This window comes from Stenella coeruleoalba (genome assembly GCF_951394435.1).
Source record: "Stenella coeruleoalba genome assembly, chromosome: 6".
Lineage (NCBI taxonomy): Eukaryota > Metazoa > Chordata > Mammalia > Artiodactyla > Delphinidae > Stenella > Stenella coeruleoalba.
The window spans coordinates 42,160,856-42,180,779 of record NC_137151.1 but is presented as its reverse complement, the minus strand read 5'-3'; the positions used below and the strand labels follow the sequence as shown (position 1 = coordinate 42,180,779).

Genomic DNA, 19,924 nt, shown 5'->3' with positions numbered 1-19,924 from the left:
CATCATCGTTGTCCCTGAGATGTTATGGAAGCTAATGACCTTTCGGCGTAAACTTTTTTATGCCTTTAGTGTGTATAAGTCAGATCCTGTGATGGGCGCTTTGGCTCAGCACCTTGGAACGGTCTTCTTCCAGAGAGGAAACACAGTCTTTGATTAAATGCCCTTAGCGGGCAGGGACAGGACACAGCTGGGGTTTGAATAAGGCTAAATCCCATCAGATTGGAAATCAAGAAGCTGCTGCTTTTGAAGATCATAAATCTGGAAGGCAGCAGAGGCAAGGGGCTGTGAGTCCCTGCTCAGAGAAGGTAGTGCCACGTCTCTGTGGCTGCTAGCGCTTCTTCTCTCTGGCTGTTGCTCCCAGAATTACTTTAAAGATGGACACGGGAAGGGATAAGAGTTTAACACTCGGACTACTAAGAAGCAATGAAAGCCTTGGAGAAGACCTAATTAAGAATATGAAATGTCATGGAAATGAGGAGGACTTGAATGCCAGAAACTCTTGTTTCATGTCTCCATGTTTTTCTGAAAGGCACAAGCACAACTTTGAATAAAAGAAGAGCTTAAAGCTGCAAGTCTGTTAGCTCATTGCTACCAGCAACTTTAGATCATGGGGTTCTGCCTCATGTGACTTTCCTTGGCTTTGTGGTATTTGTATATGTCCCACTCCATGAAACCACACTTCAGCATTTATTGTGGTCGCTTGTGTTCTTGGCCATCAGCCAACTTACTGGCGCCATTGCCAAAATGAAGACATTCAACAGGGGTAAGGGAAACCTCTCCTTCCTCAGGCAGCTCCGTGGATGCTGGAGCTGTGCACGTCTGGCTGTCTCTTGAGCAGCCGCTCTCCCTCCACTGTATACCCCACCCACGCAGACAGCCCAGGCCTCTGAGCTCCTTACTGCTCTAAGTGTTTGCTCTTGGATCCGTGCTTCACGTGTTTTATTTACATGCTTTATTTTTCATTTTATGAACAAATCGATAACTAGACTTACTCTTTATCGCACTGGATTAGCTTTATTTATTCCATTTGAATTTGATTAAAAAGCTGTCAAACATAAGTCTACATTTATATCAGCAGAATAATTTCACAAAACCGGCTATGAGATGTGTTCAGCTAGAACACAGTTTTCAAAATAAAACAATGTTTGATATATTCTAGACAGTTACCCTTTTGTTTATCCATGACAACTGAAATTAACCATCAAATGGATAAAGCAATCCAAGTCCAGTCAAGTAATCCTTAGGGCATATGGAAAAAAAGCCTTTTTTTAAAAAAGTTCTTTCTAGATGGATTTAATGTAATTCACCAATAAAGCATCCTCAGAAGCATAATAAAAATTCTACATAAAATGACATAGCCAGGGAAAAGGAAGATATACAGTCTGATGAAGATTCAAAATGGATGTTAACATTAAAAATGAACAGTCATGCAATTCCTGTATAATATAAAGATCAAAATTGCAGGGCACTAATTTTGCTTCTAATTTATAAGACAGTATGTTTATGGGACTGCAAATAGTATATGTAAAAAAACATATCCAGGGCTTCCCTTGTGGCGCAGTGGTTGAGAGTCCGCCTGCCGATGCAGGGGACACCGGTTCGTGCCCCGGTCCGGGAGGATCCCACATGCCGTGGAGCGGCTGGGACCGTGAGCCATGGCCGCTGAGCCAGCGCGTCCGGAGCTTGTGCTCTGCAATGGGAGAGGCCACAACAGTGAGAGGCCCCTGCGTACCGCAAAAACAAAACAAAACAAAACATATCCAATGGCAAATGTTTTGAACTGCCATTTTTCTTCAGAAAAAATGCCATTCAACATGTATTTGTAAATTTCAGCATCTAGCGCCAAGGATAGCTGGACTAGATTTACGCTTAACGAAAAGGTTCTTGAAAGAGGAAATATGTCTATTTTGGTTGAGATCCTGATTTCCTTTGTTCTATTTAAAAAGTATTCATTTCTGCCTTCTCCCGTCTTTTGGTTCTACTCGTGTACCCGTGGGCGTATGGGCAGAGGCCTGAGGCAGCCAGGGTAGTGAAGAGGCTCACCTGTGTGGACACATACCCACACTCTCAATCACACTCACACTCACACTCACTCACATGTCTGCACATACACAACCACACATCCGATGCCCGGGAGTCGAATTAAGGCTATTTTTGGATATATGCTGTCCTCTGAACAATATTCTATAGCATGGAGCATGCATAATGTAGGCCTAGAAGTGCTGGAATGCACAACACTGAAGGGGTTAATGTAGAACACATATAGGCAAATACTGTCAACTATTTTATTCAAATGTTTGGAACTTAAACACAAAATCATCATTAAGTTTTTACAAAATGAGGCATCTGTCTCTTGAATGGAAAAAAATATTTCAGAAATATGTTTACAGAAACGTAAAAATATGAGGCCTCGAGACAGATGTGAACATACTCAGTAACTCGTCTTGTCTGTCAGTCTTCCTCCGAGCCAAAGATCTTACTGTACTCGCTCAGCATGAGCTCGGCGATCTGGTTCTGGTACACCATGTGCACCGCCATGTTCCCTGTCTCGTTTTCAGCTCGCAGAAGGGTGGGTCCAAATACAATCCCTAGGCTTTGTGTGGACATGAGGTTCTTGGATGCCTCGGCCACTATCCTATGGAGAGAGAGAGAAAAAAAAGACCCATTGGAGTTTGAATAAAATTGTGGCTACTTTTGAATTATAAAGTTCTGTGCTCTTGAATCCTTTTTCTTCGTTAAATTTCAACTTAAAGAAGGAGAATAAGGGCAGTGATTGGCTTTGGCAAAACACAGAATGCAACACAAGCAAAAAAAAAAAAAAAAAAAAAATTCAGGTTCCAGAAATACTACTAGACCACAGCATTATTTAATCTTCTACTCTGTGTGCTTACTGTATGGAAATAGAACCTATAACTTTTGGGGGGAGGATTCTATCCCCATAATACCTGGCCATTGTGGGTGCTTAATAAATGTTTGTGGAATGAATGAATGAATAAATTAGCAAAAATGAGAAAAATTACTGTGGAGAGTTAACAAGATTCAACCTGTGAAGTGGTTATAGTCAATGGAGGAAACATGCACAGAATATATAAGAAGCCAAACACACAAAAAATAGAACAATAGATACATAATTCATGATGGAAAGACCAAAAAAATAATTAAGTTTTTAGTGATTAGCATGAGTAAAGTATTCCTGACAAATGCTAATTGCAATATGTTTTGTAGAGAGGGTAGGTTCTGGGACATTTAGGTGTATAACAAAATTCTAAGTGTCCCCACCCATTTTACTCAATTTAGCTCACATCTCAATAAAATGCAGAAGACTGTAGCATTTGCACAGGAGAAGAGTCCCACTGGAATCAAAGAAATGTTTGCTTATGTGAGGACTGTGGAGAGCTGGAATACCAATGAAACATTAGGATGTGGTTTTATTACTGGTAATGTCTTGCCTGCTTCAACACGGGACTCTTAAAAAGAAAATAAAGCCCCCTCCTATCAATTGAGACTTAAAAATTAAAAAAAATAATGCTTATTCTCACCATTAGAACCCCCTTGGTTTTATATTAAAATTAGGTTTTAGTGACGTTAGGGAAATAGGGAGAGCACATGGAAGGACAGGGTGCTAAGAAATACTGTACTCTGCATTCCTGCAGAACACCGACCCAAGGGAAATATAAGCTCAGAGAATAAAGTGGGGCAAAAGAATACTTTACTGCAAGGCAGTGGGGCATCCAGTCTCAGAGTCCACTGGGGCACTGGTTGAGCTCTAGCGGACTCTGTGTTTGGTCTGTTTGGGCCTACCTAGTTCCCACTCAGAGGAGGCAGGAGGAAGGAAGACTTGCTCTCTTTCCATCTCTCCACAAACCCAGATCTCTGACATACCATTTCGGTGACCAAGAGCCCATGCCTTCTCTCTCCTGAAAGAGACTGAGAAGGGCCAAAGCCTTCAGTTTGTGACTCCCCACAAGATGTCAGCAAGATGTCATTGACCTGATCAATATCAGTAGTAATCAAGCAAAATCAAGTATTATTCTAAGCAATTTTATTTATTTATTGGCCGCAGAGGCATGCGGGATCTTAGTTCCCTGACCAGGGATCAAACCCGCACTCCTATTCCATAGTGGAAGTGCAGAGTCCTAACCACTGGACCGCCAGGGAAGTCCCTATTATTTATTTTTTATTTAATTTGATTTTTAAATTGAAATATAGTTGATTTTATTCTAAGCAATTTTGGGGTCTCATTTAACTTCATAACAATCCCATGAGGTAGTATCTATTATTTAAGCCCTTTTGACAAACGAGAAGACTGAGGCCAAGAGCGGCAAAGTGCGTGATATCACACAGAGCTGAGGCTCAGACCCAGGCAGGTGGGTTGCAGCTCCCGTGGAAACATCATTGCCCTGGGGTGTGTTATGGCTCCTATGCTTAATAACTGGGCTGTCATGTCACTCTACCATCTTCCACATGGTTATTGGTCCTTCCATAAGGGGGTCTGGAGTTTTATTCCTCACAGTAGCATTGTGATTGACAGCCTGGTTACAATGGATTTATTGTGGGGAAAATTACTCTTAAACTTGGACTGAATATTCAAGATATTCTGCCTCCCATTTTCACTTTTCTTCTCCTTCAAATGGAAAGCATTTGTACCTGTGCGTAATGTTGGCAATACTACGTTTCTGGAAGGGATTCTCACATTTAAAGTATCAGTGAGTTATCAGAGACTTCAAGTTTAGAGTTTCCTTTGGAATGTAAGAAACTGTGCCACTTTGCTACTACATTTACCAAAAGTCTGTAGAATGATTTTAAAACACTCTCCTAACCTGGAGTCGGCACAAATGGAGTGGGGCTTTGCTTCTCTTTAATACACCTATTCACCTTGGCTTAAAGTCTCTCTTGAGCCTCTCCCAGACCTCTTGAATATAAAAATCACTTGTATGATCCATTGTGAAGGAAGACAGTTTTTCTCTTTTGGATTTAAAGTAATACCTTTTTGGGATGCTAACTCATTCATTGACTATGCCACAATAATAATTTAAAATTTTGTTAAACAAATATGGAGAGAGATAACATAAGTGATCAATTAATTAACTATTAGGTAAAAGTTGCTTTAAAAACATTACCCATAGGTAGCAAAGGTCTAGGCTGATAAGAATTATCTATCAGAGAACAGGGCTCAGAAGGCATGGGGCATGAAGAAGGTAAAATTAAAAGCAAAAGTCTAGGGCTTCCCTGGTGGCGCAGTGGTTGAGAGTCCGCCTGCCGATGCAGGGAACGCGGGTTCGTGCCCCGGTCTGGGAAGATCCCACATGCCGCGGAGCTGCTGGGCCCGTGAGCCACGGCCGCTGGGCCTGCGCGTCCGGAGCTTGTGTTCCGCAACGGGAGAGGCCACAACAGTGAGAGGCCCGCGTACCGCAAAAAAAAAAAAAAAAAAAAAAAAAAGCAAAAGCCTATTTAAGTATGAAGGTGAATGGCTGATATAGGGCCAACAGGGGAGAAGAAGAACATTAGGACCTGGAGTCCAGGGAGACTGAAAGGAGAAAGGGGTGACCTCAAGACAGATTGATGATGGGAGATATAGTTTCCTAGTTAATAATGGCTATAATTTCAGTCAATAGCAGGAACAATGAGATTTGGGGTATAGCTGGGAACCAGAATTGTGTCAAACTCAAGGTGACGCTAGAAATCAAGGGACGTCCAAAAGCTGATTATTGGAAGGGACAGTTGTGGCTGTCATTATTGGAGATTATGGGGGTAGAAGCTGGAAGAGGTCTAGGCTATCTGGAGGAACTGGCGTGACTGGAGGGGTCTCCAGGGCATACAGGAAAGATATAGCTGGTGGGACTCGAGCTGTGAGAGGAGAAAAAGAAGGCTGAAATGGGACTAGATTATTTTTTAATTTTCCCAGTGTTCTTTATATTTTTCCTGCTCAGCAAAAGTCCTGATCTGAGAATCCAGAGCAGGACCAAATGTAGAGGAAAGCAAGGCTGAGTTTCAATGGAGTGAAGAGTAGGAGGCTACAGCGGGCTGTCAGAGCCCCCTCTGGGAAAGGATTCGCTCTTGGCCAGTGGATCATGGGAGAGGACTCCTGTAATGGATTTCTGCCAAGTCATCGGTTTCCTAAATTTCCCATGGACAAGTGTTCACTTTGAGCTCTTCTGCGTGTGTAAATGTGGAACATTCATGCCATTTCAACCTGTGTTATTTGTGTCCATTTCTCTTCACATTCTCCATGTGACTTTAATAAAACCAGTTTTAACTAATGGGTGCTTTCAAGTAATCTTGTTACATGTAGATTTTACCAAATAACACTTAGTGTTGTATTCTTGTTATATTTGCATTACTGCAGGTTAAATTTTCTTAGCAGCTTGGAATTTTTTCCAAGTTGCAATAACTTTTAGAAAAATCAAATGTAGTTAAGAAAGAATGTTAAGAAAATGTGGATATGTATTATACAGAATGCATGCTTTCTTGCCTATTCTCTGTTACAAAACGTGTGCTTGTGTGTGTGTGTATGTATTTCATTGGCAATTTATGTTCTGAATATCAACCAACCAGTAGTTGGTATATTGAGAAATCAATCAATCTTTAGGTTAGAAAATGCTGAGGGTGAAGACTATTTTGGGGTGGAAGTCACCAACTACCGAACTATATGATTCATGTAGATAGACAAAAATATTCTCACATCAACATTCACATTAGATTATACCCCTTTATAGTAAAGAGTGGTGACAGATATTTCTAGCAAAGAAGGCTCCCAAACTGGGGATGTCTGGAAAATGTATTCATGCTGTTATGGATGTATTCATGCTGTTATAGACTTCACTATTCAAATGTGAACTTACTTACGCTGTACCTCAACAGACTCTTAAATAGTTAAGTGGTTGATTTAGGACCACATAAGTAGTCAACCACAATGTCAAAATACAGCTAGAATACAATCCTACGAAATTATTCAAATCTCAGTTTTTTACCTCAGATCAATGGGTGTCATAATTTCCACTCTCACTATGGGGACTATCTGGGCATTGCAAGTGTCATTATTTCTGAAGGCTTCAACTAGTAAAACATATGTAGAGGAGAAATAGAGGCTATCGAAAGAAATAAAAGCCCTGAATGGAAAAAAATGCAATCTAGTATGTAAGATGGAAAACTCTCAAAAACAGTAAGTTGTACTTCCAGTAGTTTAAAATGCAGTTGAGTTGTATTATTGGAGGGGAGGATCTGATTCAGAAACCAAATACATTTTTACTATGGGTTTGGCAGTACTTCCAAGACAGCTTTCACTAAAGTGAGTTCTGCAAAACACCATCTCTGTGACATACTTCACAAAAATAGCAATCTGGAGAAAGAAAGTTTTGGAGAAAATTATATGCCATTTTTCTTTCTTGGAAATTTACAATGCACAATAGCATAATAAAGGCTCTGACAAGTCCTGCAGAAAACTAACCCTGTTCATCTTTGTGTAACTCTTGTGCTCCCTAACTTACTTGCACGTTGTGGATCCTCTTTCTTGAGAGACAATAAACAGCATACATTAAGAAATGTTACTTCTAGTGTGCTTTGCTAAGGATCTACTAAGTCTGAAACATTATGGATTTTACCCTCCTATGCCACCCAGGCTTCAGAACTCCATAGCAGCTAATTCAAAGAGGTCAGATTGTGGTCATTTCTGGCAAGTTCCACCCCTCTGGTAGGGCTTAGATTTCATCTGGCCTTAAACTCCATGACAGTGTTGTAAATTTTGAGCTACAATTTAACCTGTTTTCAGCAAAGAAATGAAAGAAGCTCCCTTTTTAGGACAAAACAAAGGCCAAAAGGCAAAAGACCACATCTGAATGAGAAAGGTGAGAGCAGAGACATGGTTGAGAGATTACCATACAGTAAATTGATGGATGGTAAGAAGGTGCAAAAACATTTAGATCTTAGATCAATATTTGGAAATTCTTCTACATGTTTGTTTACTCACCATTAGATTACTCCCAAGAAATCCTTATAGCAAAGATACGTGATTTGCAGCCACAAGAAGAGCTCAAAGTTTAGTGCCTGTGAATGCTTGACTAATAGGAAAAATACCCCAAACTGCAACTCTTTTGAAAAAGGCTATTTATTAACACTGCTTAGTTTAAAATAGCCTGACAAAAATAATTATGATTTTATGAATTTCTTCACAAAATAGCACTTGATATGTGTTCATTTTAAAAGAAACTCTTATACCGCTAAGTAAATTCAAGTTTATAAAATCTTGAAGTGGGTAAGAATTCATTTTTCTGGCAAGAGATCAAAAAGGTGATATACAGTTTACAGCATAAGAAGGAAAAGAAATACCAGAGCTACTTTTTGTTGGGCCCAAATGGACGGAGCAATGATCCATCAATTTTAGATTATTTTAGAAACAATCTATAATCCAGAGCTATAGATGCTGGACCCCAGGCAAAAAAAAATCCTCAGAGCCTTATGCTGGGTAAGTTTTTCCAAAAGTGAGCTGAATTGCTAACTCAAAGGAATTTCTTAGTTGCTTAAAATCACAGTCAAATGATTCAAAATGAAAGAGAGATTTACTATAAAACTAAAAATTAATGCTGAATTAAGAAGACCAAAGCATTTAATAATAGTCCAGCTCCAAACAGATATACGGATGCAAACTTCCTTTTAAGTTTGTGCTTTGCTGTTACCATAGTGACTTGCAAAGCAAGTCGAAAGCCACATAATTGCCTGCAGAACAAGCCTCAGGTTATTGGAGGTGTACTAAAAATATTCCCTTCCCTATCTCTGGATTGCTGTGATTTTCCAACAGACATAACTTTAGGATGGTTTAACTTGAATGGGGAAAGTGCGGTGGTAAACGTACTTTTGCCATCAGGTCACACTTGCAAAATACAGCTCATCCACTGTATGTGAAATGTTAATTGTGACTTTGACCATTTCAGTGAAGAGAGGCTGTTAAATATAGAATAAATTTTCAATGTGCTCAACTTATGTTTCCTATGTGCTATAACTACTTTGGGGGGGGGGGTTCCATGCTAACCATATGCTTGCCTACTCTCAATTTGCACAAACTATACTGCTGTCTACACTGGCCTTTTTATTTTTTTTTTAAAGATTGGGGACTTAGCAGGAATTCTACCTTCTCCCTTAAAGTCATGGCTGTATGTTAGAAAATTTTTCAAATATTGCAAAAGCAGAAGAGCATTCAGAAATGTTTTTGCATTTAATACTAATGTATTTCAAGGCAGTGATTCACTGGTGATTCAGTCATTTTTTATATGCAAATTTATAAATTAATTGATTTAAACTAATTGTAAAGTCTTCAATTTTATACTTAAATATCATATTATTGTTTTCCAAAGTAAGCAAAAAACTATCCTCCTAAAAAGCAATTACTGCTATATTCTGACATTTTTGCTTTTAAATTATCTTTAAAGCTACGTGTATGTAATTCTTTCAAAGCACATCATGGAAAAGGTACTTTATATGGCAGTCGCACATTCACAGGTAACATGGCCTTATTCTTTGCATTTATTGAGTACCCTCTTTGCATTGATTTCATTGCAAAAGACTGAAACATTTTCAGTTATTCAATTGTTTCATATTTATATTGATTGGCCATTACAGGGAGAGTCTAATGTATCTTTAAAGCAATGTTCAGAACAATAAGATAGGAGGAGTGATAAAATAAAAAAAAGGGACTAGCCCATAGACTTCAAAATGGCTTATTTCTGGTTGGAATATGTATTCTATAAGGTGATAACAACCATGGATAAAATGGGATATCATAGCCAAAGCCCTTACATAGTAGATAATATCAAAAGGAACACTAACAGTAGTCACTATTTGTTGAATATCTTTTATGTATTAATCACTGTGCTTCAAATATATCACAATTTTCAAAGGTAGACTTAAAAATCAGCTTTAATTTCTTTTGTTATGATTATAAAGTAATACATTCTATTAGCATTTGAAAATTTAGTAAAGTATAGTAAAGAAAAAACCACACCAGCAACTGTGAACAGTAACTCAAGGTACCCATTATTCATTCATAAAAATCTGTTACTCAGTAGACCTGCCATTACTCAACACCTGCTAGGTGCCTGACGCTGTTCTGGATGTTGAGGATGGTGCAGTGAGTAAAACAAAATCCCTGCCCATATGCAGCATACAATCTAGTGGGGGAACCAGACAACGAACAATACACTAATCAGTATACGGTGTGATTTCAGGCACTGAGGTACTTCAAGAAAAACTAAGAGAAGTGGTGGTTCTTCCACTGACCCTGGGAGCCTTTTAAAAATTTCTCCTGGCCTAGAATCCATCCCCAGAGATTCTTCTTTACCAAGAATGAGTGGAGCCTGGCTGGCTGTAGATAATACAGCCCCTAGATTATTCCACTGTGTAGAGAGGTGGAAAGTGCACATGTGGCAGACAAGGTGCTCAGGAGTTCTTTCTAAGGAAGGGACGCTAGGGCAGAGAGCAGCTTATGTGCACACACCAAGGGAAGGAAAACTCCAGGCAGGGAAAAGTAGGTAGAAAGCTCCAGTGGTGAAGTTGGGCTGGGTGGTTCTAGGAATAGAGAAGAGGAGAGTGAGGCAGAGAAGGTAGGAGATGCTGTGGGCGGACTCATGGGCCTTGGTAAGGATTTAGGACTTAATTCTAACAGTGATGGGAATTCAACCTTGGGTTTTGAGCAAGAGAATAACACTGCCAGCATTTAATATAAATGTATAAGTAATTTATTTACATGCATATTCAAGAAAATACTTTCTATATAATTTTGTATTCACCGTTTTTCACTTCTATCATGAGCAATTCCCATGTTTTATATAAGTAGTATATATTTTTTACTCATTATCTTATATGGGACAGAATGGGCTGTACCCTGTGATTTCTTAGTATAAGTGAAATTGATGTATTAAAAAATCTTTTTGTACTCTTTCTCCACATTTTGGAGTATTTCTTTAGGCAGTGGTTTCCAAATGGGGCAACTACCCACTCCCACTCCCCCTATTAGGCATTTGCAATGTCTGGAGACATTTCTGATTGTCATGACTGGGCGGGGTGGGGGAGTTGAGTTGCTATGGTATCTAGTGGGTACAGGCAAAGGATGCTGCTAAACATTCTACAATGCACAGGACAGTCCCCCAAACAAAGAATTTATCCAGCCCAAAATGTCAATAGTGTTGCTGTTGAGAAACCCTGCCTCAGGGTAAAATAGTAGAAATGTAACAATTAGATCGATGGTTCTGAAACTTTACCATTCATGAGAGTAATTTGGAAACCATATGAAACACAAGTTTGCTGAACTTCACCTTCAGATTTTTGGTTCAGCACCTCTGGAGAAGGACTTGAGAATATGCATTTGTCACAAGTTCCTAGAGATGATACAACTGGTCCCGGGACCACACTTCGAGAACTTGTGCTAGATTAAGATATTGGTTCTCTTTTCTTAAAATATGATAACGTGGGATACGTAACATGACAACCCATAGTCCTGTTAGCATTATTATCACTTGGTTTTATTCTTTTTAAAATAATTGCTAACTTGATAGGTGAAAAATGATTGTCGTTTGAATTTAGGATTCTTTTAAGTTAGGTAATGGGGAAGAAGTTAAGAAAAGAACAGCCATGTGGATTTTTTCTTCTGTGAACAATTGTTCATATCACCTGCCTTTTTCCTATTGAGAGCATATCATTTTATTTGTTTACTTAATGCACTTACTTATTTTGTATAACAAAACTAACACATAGTCTTTAACAGTGTGCTAATCAGGAGTATGTAGAATAAAAAGGTAAAATACTCTGGCTTTCTAGTCAAACTCCTTCATGATAACTCTAATTAACAGATGGGTGTTCCTTCTGGATGCTTTTCTATCTATCCATCTACCTATCTATCTATATATATATTTTTTCTTTTTAAAAAAGTACATAATATGGTACAATTTGCTTTATTTCCCCTTAACTATATATCATGGGAATCTTTCCAAGTCAGTACATATAAAAATACCTCACCCTTTAAAAAAAATGTTGTTACATTTCATAATATGGAAATAATTTATTTAACCATTCCCCTGCTGATGGACTTTTAGGTTGCTTCTAATTTTTTGCTGTTACAGACAATGCTACAATGAACATCCTTGTACATATAGATTTGTGAGTTTTTTATGTATTAAGATGCATAATACTTCATTACTTTTGTTGTACTTATATTCTCCCAATTCTTTTTTTCCTTAATTTTGTTTATTTAAATTTTGTGTGGTCACATCTAGCACTCTTTCTTTCGGAATTTCTATCATTGTTTTTGTTATTATAAAATTCATCCATTTAAATAAATCAGATAAATGTCATTAATATTTTTTCCTAACTTTAAAAAATGATTTCATTTCATATCCTCTAATTCATCTCAGTATATTTTACTGTTTGAAATGTGATGGTAATCTCAATCTTCTTTTTCTTCAAAAGCTAGCTGATTCCCCCAACCACATTTCTTGAATAAATTTCCATTCTCCATTGATTTGTGATGCTACCTTCCTACAACTCACAGACACACACACCTGGTATTTTTACTCTGTGGATGATTTCTGTGTGTATTCTTAGCTAGTACTTTGCTGTTTAAATCATGATAACTTTAATAAACATTAGGAATCTTCCCATTTTTTTTCTTTTTCAGATGGGAAGGAAAATGTTCAGATGGACAAAAGGAGCCTGAGAAAGATTGAATAATTTGATCAACACCATGTAGTTAAGCGGCAGTAGCACCTAGATGAAGATGCAGATCTTTATTACTCTGGGAGATAGATATTCTTTCCACAAATAACTAAGATTCAAGAATTTGGGGTTTGAAATCAAGGGGTTTCTTAATGTTGAGGCCTGAGGCCTGAGGCAGACGTGGAAGAGAAGTGAGTCAGAAAGTTGGCACAAGTCTTGGGTGACATATTTTGATTTTTTAATCACCTAACTCACACCCAAGGATATATTTATAGGGATGAGAAGGATGTTCAGGTGGAAGAAAAACCAAATGAATACATATTGTCTTTTTCTCCAGAATCACACAGTGTTTTAAACTTCTGAGAGCATTCACTTCTCACTGTGAAAAGAAACGCACTATTTGTGAGATTGGTTGAGAGTTTCAGCTATTGTTTCCCTTAGCTGTTTTCTCTTAAGCTTTAAAATGGTTTTAGCCATTCAGATTTGACCTTGTCCGCAGTAAAAGAAGTCTTAATTTTTATTCCCTGAGCTCTGTTGATCTACCAATAACCATGGATAATATCACCATCCTGGGAAGACACTGCCCTGGATTTAGGGGAGAAAGGCTAGGGAATGTATTACATGTTGGGAGTATTTTTAGAAAAGAAAAAAAAAATATAAGACTGTTTATTATTCTTTACTTGGAATTTGTCCAATAAGGCAGTTAAAACACTAGTAACGTTTTATATAGAACATTGGGGGTGTGCGTGGGTCAGCATTAATTAGGCCAAGCAGAATAAGGCACCTAATTATAAGACATTAGTGGAAAATACAGAACTTAAATATTTGCCTTGTGATGTTAGATAAAACTAAAAGGAATACTATCAATATGCAAAGTCAGGATTCATCAACCTCTTTTTTTTTTTTTTTTTAATTTCTTTTCACATAGGTGAAGAGAACAGCTATTTCGCTAAGGGCATCTATCAAATCTTCAGCAGTTTTCTAGAAAATTGTTTCCTTATTTAAAAGGTCCCAGAATAGCTGAAAGAGAATCACTTGTAGTTTGGGTGTCAGCATTCATTCGTCCACACTTAATTTTACTTTCTGAGGAAAAACAAGCTTTAGATGTTTCTCACAGTGACTTGACTCTGAGAGGCTGCACAAATAGAGGCTCCAGGGTGAATGTGTGAAGCAGAGTGACAGGCTCCTCAGTGACACAGGGCAGGGACTGATGGTGTTTTGGTTTGGAAAAAAGAACAATTAGGGAAGCCACGATGACTGAAAGCAAAAAGCCATGATATGGAAGAAAAAGTCTATTTTCCTCTAGTAAATCCAGTTCCTGGAATTGGCCCAGAGACAAATTTCACCTCCATATGACGAATTAGAGTTATGAAAATAGACTAGACTCCTTCAAAAGATTCACAGTTATTATAGAAAATTTAGAAAATGAAGTTGAGTCAAAATAGAAACTAAAAATCCCTGATAAGTCCATCACTTAGATATTACTATTATTAATATTTGGTATAGATTTTTCCAAGTGTATACTAGAAGAAGAGGGGGACTATCTATCAAGGTTATTAAACATTCTGCACTTAAAAAGAACATGAGTTCCCCATCAGGAGGCATTCAGAGATGTTCCAGATTCCCGTATTGAATGGCAAAGTGAATGACATTTAAAGTGTGGTTTGGTTTGGGCTTCCAGATTAATGACGAAAGAATGAACATTCTGGGAAAGTCAAACTATCGTTAGAGATGAGGTGGGATAATATATAATAACTGAGGTTTCTTCCCCACCCTTCCTAATGCCTCTTTCTTTTCTCCAAGATTCAATCAGCAGCGTTTTGTCTTCAGTGGAGGGATGGTACAACAGAAAAGCAGAGAAAGTGCTTTGGATTTTTGTAAGCTAGGGCATTTGAATTGAAAAGGACTGGGCCTAAGTGCCCTGGACTCAGAGTTGCAGCGATGGCTTAACCAATAGATTGGAAGGTGGATCAAGAGCCAGGCTGCCCTGCTGCCAGACAAGAGAAAGATTTCTCTGGATCGGTAGAAAGAGAGTTAAAAAGAGAGCTGAGACTTTGGTGAGGTCCCATGAATGCGGCCCAATCCTGAGTCCTTCTTATCTCCCTTCCCTGGGGATGCGGGCTGTTGGAAGGTTTGAGGATTCTGAGATCAGATAGACCCATATTCCCCTCCTTGGGGAAAACCTAGGGTTATAAAAAAATTCCAGACTTCCTCATGTTCAGTGTATCAGGAATAAAGACAGATTACCGCATGGTGTATCTACGCAAGGGTGGCATAAGATAACTCCACAGTGTCTGTCTGACCAGTGACTGAAACCAAGACCTGGAATTGGAAGTTGGGGATGAAGACAGAAAACCAGAAGGAAATGAAGACAAGCCAGGACAGGTGACAAAAGCCAGACACTTACTACCCTGCTTATCTGCTTTACTACCTTTCTCTAGTAGAATGTAAACATCTTAAGGACCAGGACCTTATCTGTTTTTGTTTAGTGCTGTATTCCTAGACCCAGATTAGTGTTTGGCACATAGTACTAGGTGCTCAGTAAATACTTATTGAAATGCTGTATAAACGGATGCTCTCCCTGCCCCCCACCAAATGCTGAGGCCATACGTAGCCCTCCAGAACTAGAAAGGATCCAGGAAAATGTCTAGAAGTGTCTAGAAGACACTCTGAACTGACTAAATTTAAATCATTTCGATGAATAGGGCTCACAGGGGAAATTAGTTTCAATTGTGGCACAATATTTACATTTCTGGCACACCTGAGTTTCATACCTACTCCGAGATGATGAGAACACGAAGGCAGAGATGAACAGAGATAATAGTTCTTGAGAGCTAGTTAAGGGCCTGTAAGTGTGCAGGGTGCCTTTCCTTCCCATGTATTATCTGACAATGAGATTCTAACATGTACCCAGTTTGAACAAAACTGGTGAGAGGAGTTTAGAATAAAATGTAATTTTTATCTGGTTTATACTATGGATGGTTGAAGTTAAAGACAGTGACATCATTTTTCTTGGCCATCTAAAATCTGACCACCAAATTCTATTTTAGGTAAAATGCTTGATGTATCTGCAGAAATACAAACCCCTTCAAAATGTTTATAATACTTGGCTTAAAGATAGAAACTATTTGTTTTGCTTTTACACACATGAATTTATAATCTGTAGTGTGGTGGAGAAATAAATTGTGCCAGTTTCTGCATCTGTCCTTGTACATATGGACGTCAGGCTAACTCATGAGTCTATTGTTCAGCACACACCTCTGTAATCACCTGTTATGACTCAAATCTAGACCTTTTTGTGCCTCTCTCAAGTTTCATCTGCTGTTATCCATGCTGAGTTTTCATTCTTGCACATACATTTTATCATAATATTATATGTTAGTCATAAAGTATAATAATAGAGATAAGAGGGATTTTGAATTTAAAACATTGTAAAATGTGCTATAATTATTATATATTAAAAAATTACTTCTATCCCACCAGAACTAAACCATGTGATTTGTGTGCTTTTAGTGAGTAAGGGGTGAGACTATAGGTAACCTAAGCTATTTTTAAGTGTATATGAACCAAGCATAAATTAAATAAAGTGACACCAAGGCTGAAATAATGTAAGCAAGCACCAAGTGAAACACTGCAGTGAATTCAAAATAGAGTAGTGTACTGCTACTGACGGTTCCCCTATCCTGACATGCTGACTTAATCTGGCATCAGGAAGGAAGAGAACAGGATAAAGACAGAGAGAAGGATAAATAGAGAAATGAAGATTATTTTTAGTGTGATCATGACCAGGCCATTCATATTTCTCCTATAGCCTGGAACCAATCTTATACTTATTGGAAGGTGTGACCTTTCAATATTCCTTACTTGCAAAACGACAAATATTCTAGAAGCTCGGTGTTAGCTTGTGGAGGCATCTGTCCCGCTAGCTCTTTGCATGGAGTTTACTGCAGGGGGGGTGAAAATTGTAGATGAGCAAATGTGTTACTTATTCTTTACATTTGCAGACTTTAGGGTAAGTTCTCCTTGACAGCTCCCCGATTTCTTTAACGCGGCAAACCTTTAATCAGTCTAGATATGTTAAAATGTGATTTTTACAGCGAATTGACCTGAGTTGAGTACTTGAGTTGAAATGTGTATTTTTCACCCACAAAAGCTGACTTGGAGGAAAAAAAAAATCAGATATTCTATGATATACTTTGCCTTAGTGACAAGATGTTTTGGGGGAAATCATCCAAGCTTGAAATAAAATCTTTATTGAAAGTAATTCTACATTCATGCCAGTCAGATACATTGTAGGATTAGACCGGATATCCCAGGGGAAAACTACGGTATATGCACCAGGCAGAGTTGATTATTTGGACCTCCTGTCAGTTCTTAACTTCCTGACAATGGCTGAAGCATTCACAACCGTTACAACTCCGTTTTCATCTTTATTTTGAGAGAAAGTTAATACACTTTACCTTAACTACGCCAAATGTACTGGAAAATAACCCAGTAATAAGATACACCCCGCCTACCAAGTGATATCTGTGTGTAGAGAACATTTAGCTGTGCATTTTAAGGAAACAAATACAAGCAGCAAATGACAGAAAGATATTGTGATTATTTTTTCTACTTAAACTTTAAAATTTTTCTGGCAAAGCCTCCTGTGTGCTGTCTTAAAATCAACAATGTATACATAATTATGGAGCCAAATAAATGGCTTTTATTGAAAATTTCCTTCAAATGGCAGATGGGGGAGGCTTTTCAAATTATTATTGCTAGAATAATTTGGTTATCAATGTTATTTGGTGTCAAAAAGGAAGGCACAGGTACGCCAGGTGACATTTGGCTCCATTTAGAGAATCAACAACAGCCTGGGATGTCACTTTTGAAAAAGTCATAAAATTGTTTCTTTGGATATAATTAACACTGTGACTAAAGAAGAGAGAAAAAGGCATAATTTCAAATTTAGATTTATAGACTGATTTGCTGTGAAGACAAAACATCCTTGTAGTTCTAGAGGAAAGGAAAAGACATAAACCCCAATAGATGTTTGATAATAACCATGTTCAATTTAAAAATTCAGAACTTAATTTTGTAACTCTCATCTTTTGGTTATATATTTTTAAATGCTTTGCTTGCACACTACCAAAGAATGAAAGCAAAAGGGTGAGGTGGCCCATGACTCACAAGTATAAGGAGAGAAATGATGACCTACTATCATGTTATAGAAAATGACAACATACTCCCCTAGACAAAGAAGTCTCAAGGTGAAAAGTATATGTGTTCTGAGAACTGTATTTCCTACCTGAGTAATGCATTGGTTAAAAAACTTAAGTTGAAAAAACTTTGTTTTTAAATTCAAAAGATTATGAATGTCCTTCAGTGGGTGAATGGATAAACAAACTATGGGATGGAATAATGGAATATTATTTGATGATAAAAAGGAATGGGCTATCAAACCATGAAAAAATGTGGACGGGGCTTCCCTGGTGGCGCAGTGGTTGAGAGTCCACCTGCCGATGCAGGGGACATGGGTTCGTGCCCCGGTCCGGGAAGATCCCACATGCCACAGAGCGGCTGGGCCCGTGAGCCATGGCCGCCAAGCCTGCGTGTCCGGAGCCTGTGCTCCGCAACAGGAGAGGCCACAACAGTGAGAGGCCCGTGTACAGCAAAAAAAAAAAAAAAAAAATTTGGACGAATTTTAAATGTATGTTGCTAAGTGAAAGAGGCCAGTCTGAAAAGCCTGTATGATTTCAAGTATCTGACATTCTGGAAAAGGCAAAACTCTGGAGATAATGAAAGATGAGTGGTTTCCAGGAGTTAGGGGAGAGGGAGGAATGACTGGGCAGAGCACAGAGGATTTTTAGGGCAGTAGATCTATTCTGCATGATACTATAATGGTGGATATATGTTATTATATATTTGTCAAAATCAATATAATATACAGCAAGAGTGAACCTTAATGTAAACTATGGACTTTAGTTAATAATAATGTATTGATGTTGGCTCATCAATTGTAACAGATGTCCCACACTAATGCAAGATGTTAATAATAGAGGAGATTCTGCATGTGTGTTTGGGGGTGTGTGGGGCTAGATAGCATATGAAAACTGTGTAATTTCTGCTCAGTTTTCTGTAAACCTAAATCGGTTCTGAAAAATCTATTAATTAAAAAAAAGTAAAAAAAAAAAAAAAAGATAACGAAAGCAGATTGCATTAATTCAGGGTCCGGAGGTCCATTTCCCTGTTTGTCTATCCTTACGGGCACACACATTTGAATGGCTTTGCACTGTACGTCAGTCACCGTATCCAAAACCATATTTAAGTTTGTTTCTACGAGGAAGCCTTTAAGAACTGTATTCTGATCACTTCGTTATTTGCTTTCTTGGCATTTAAACATTCAGATTGTATTACATTATTGTTGACGGTTTATTTTTATCTCTAAGGTATTTCATGCACATATGTTTTATCTCCCTCAATTAGATTGCAGAATCTTTGAGTTTAGGTGATGTGTTACCTTCTACTTTTCTCCTGTTTTCACTGCAGTAGGAAATTTGGGTATTCTATACCTTCCTGTTATTACAAATTGATTTTGCTTTATAGGTCACTGGCAGGTTAAATTTTTCCTCACCCAGATGTGTTTTGCTCAAGCAGAAAGTGAGCTGAACTGAACAAAAATGAGGTACTCCCTTATACTTTTCTATCTACAGTCAGAGCAAAGCTGTCCACAGCTACTCCTTTTTTTTTTTTTAATTAATTTATTTATTTTTTGCTGCGTTAGGTCTTCGTTGCTGTGCGCGGGCTTTCTCTAGTTACGGTGAGCGGGGGCTACTCTTCGCTGAGGTGCGCGGGGCTTCTTGCAGTGGCTTCTCTTGTTGCGGAGCACGGGCTCTAGGGCGCACGGGCTTCAGTAGTTGCAGCACGCAGGCTCAATAGTTGTGGCTCGCAGGCTCTAGAGCGCAGGCTCAGTAGTTGTGGCACACGGGCTTAGTTGCTCCGCGGCATGTGGGATCTTCCCGGACCAGGGCTCGAACCCGTGTCCCATGTCTTGGCAGGCGGATACTTAACCACTGTTCCACCAGGGAAACCCACAGCCACTCTTGTTAGCTTCTGTTTCTTAAGTCCAGGAGGGAAGTCAAGATCATCAGTGAAACCCTTGAGCCCTTTTCCATGTCAATCCTCTCCCTTTCTCCTTTCCCCTGTCTTCTCTTTTTACTTCTTTGAAAAAAAAAATTACAGA

The 19,924-nt window shown here is 38.5% G+C and overlaps 1 protein-coding gene across 7 annotated transcripts in view; it reads right to left on the bottom strand.

The window, feature by feature from the left end:
- Nucleotides 1-1,307: 1,307 nt before the first annotated feature.
- ARHGAP15 (Rho GTPase activating protein 15) overlaps nucleotides 1,308-19,924 on the bottom strand; it is a 622,596-nt gene continuing 603,979 nt past the window's right edge. For 6 of the 7 annotated variants that reach the window (XM_079924573.1, XM_079924572.1, XM_079924571.1 and 3 more), the window contains one exon: nucleotides 1,693-2,635. In XM_079924573.1, coding sequence (XP_079780699.1) covers nucleotides 2,452-2,635 — 184 coding nt within the window. In that variant the 3' untranslated portion in view covers nucleotides 1,693-2,451. The other variant, XM_079924570.1, reaches the window with a different exon arrangement.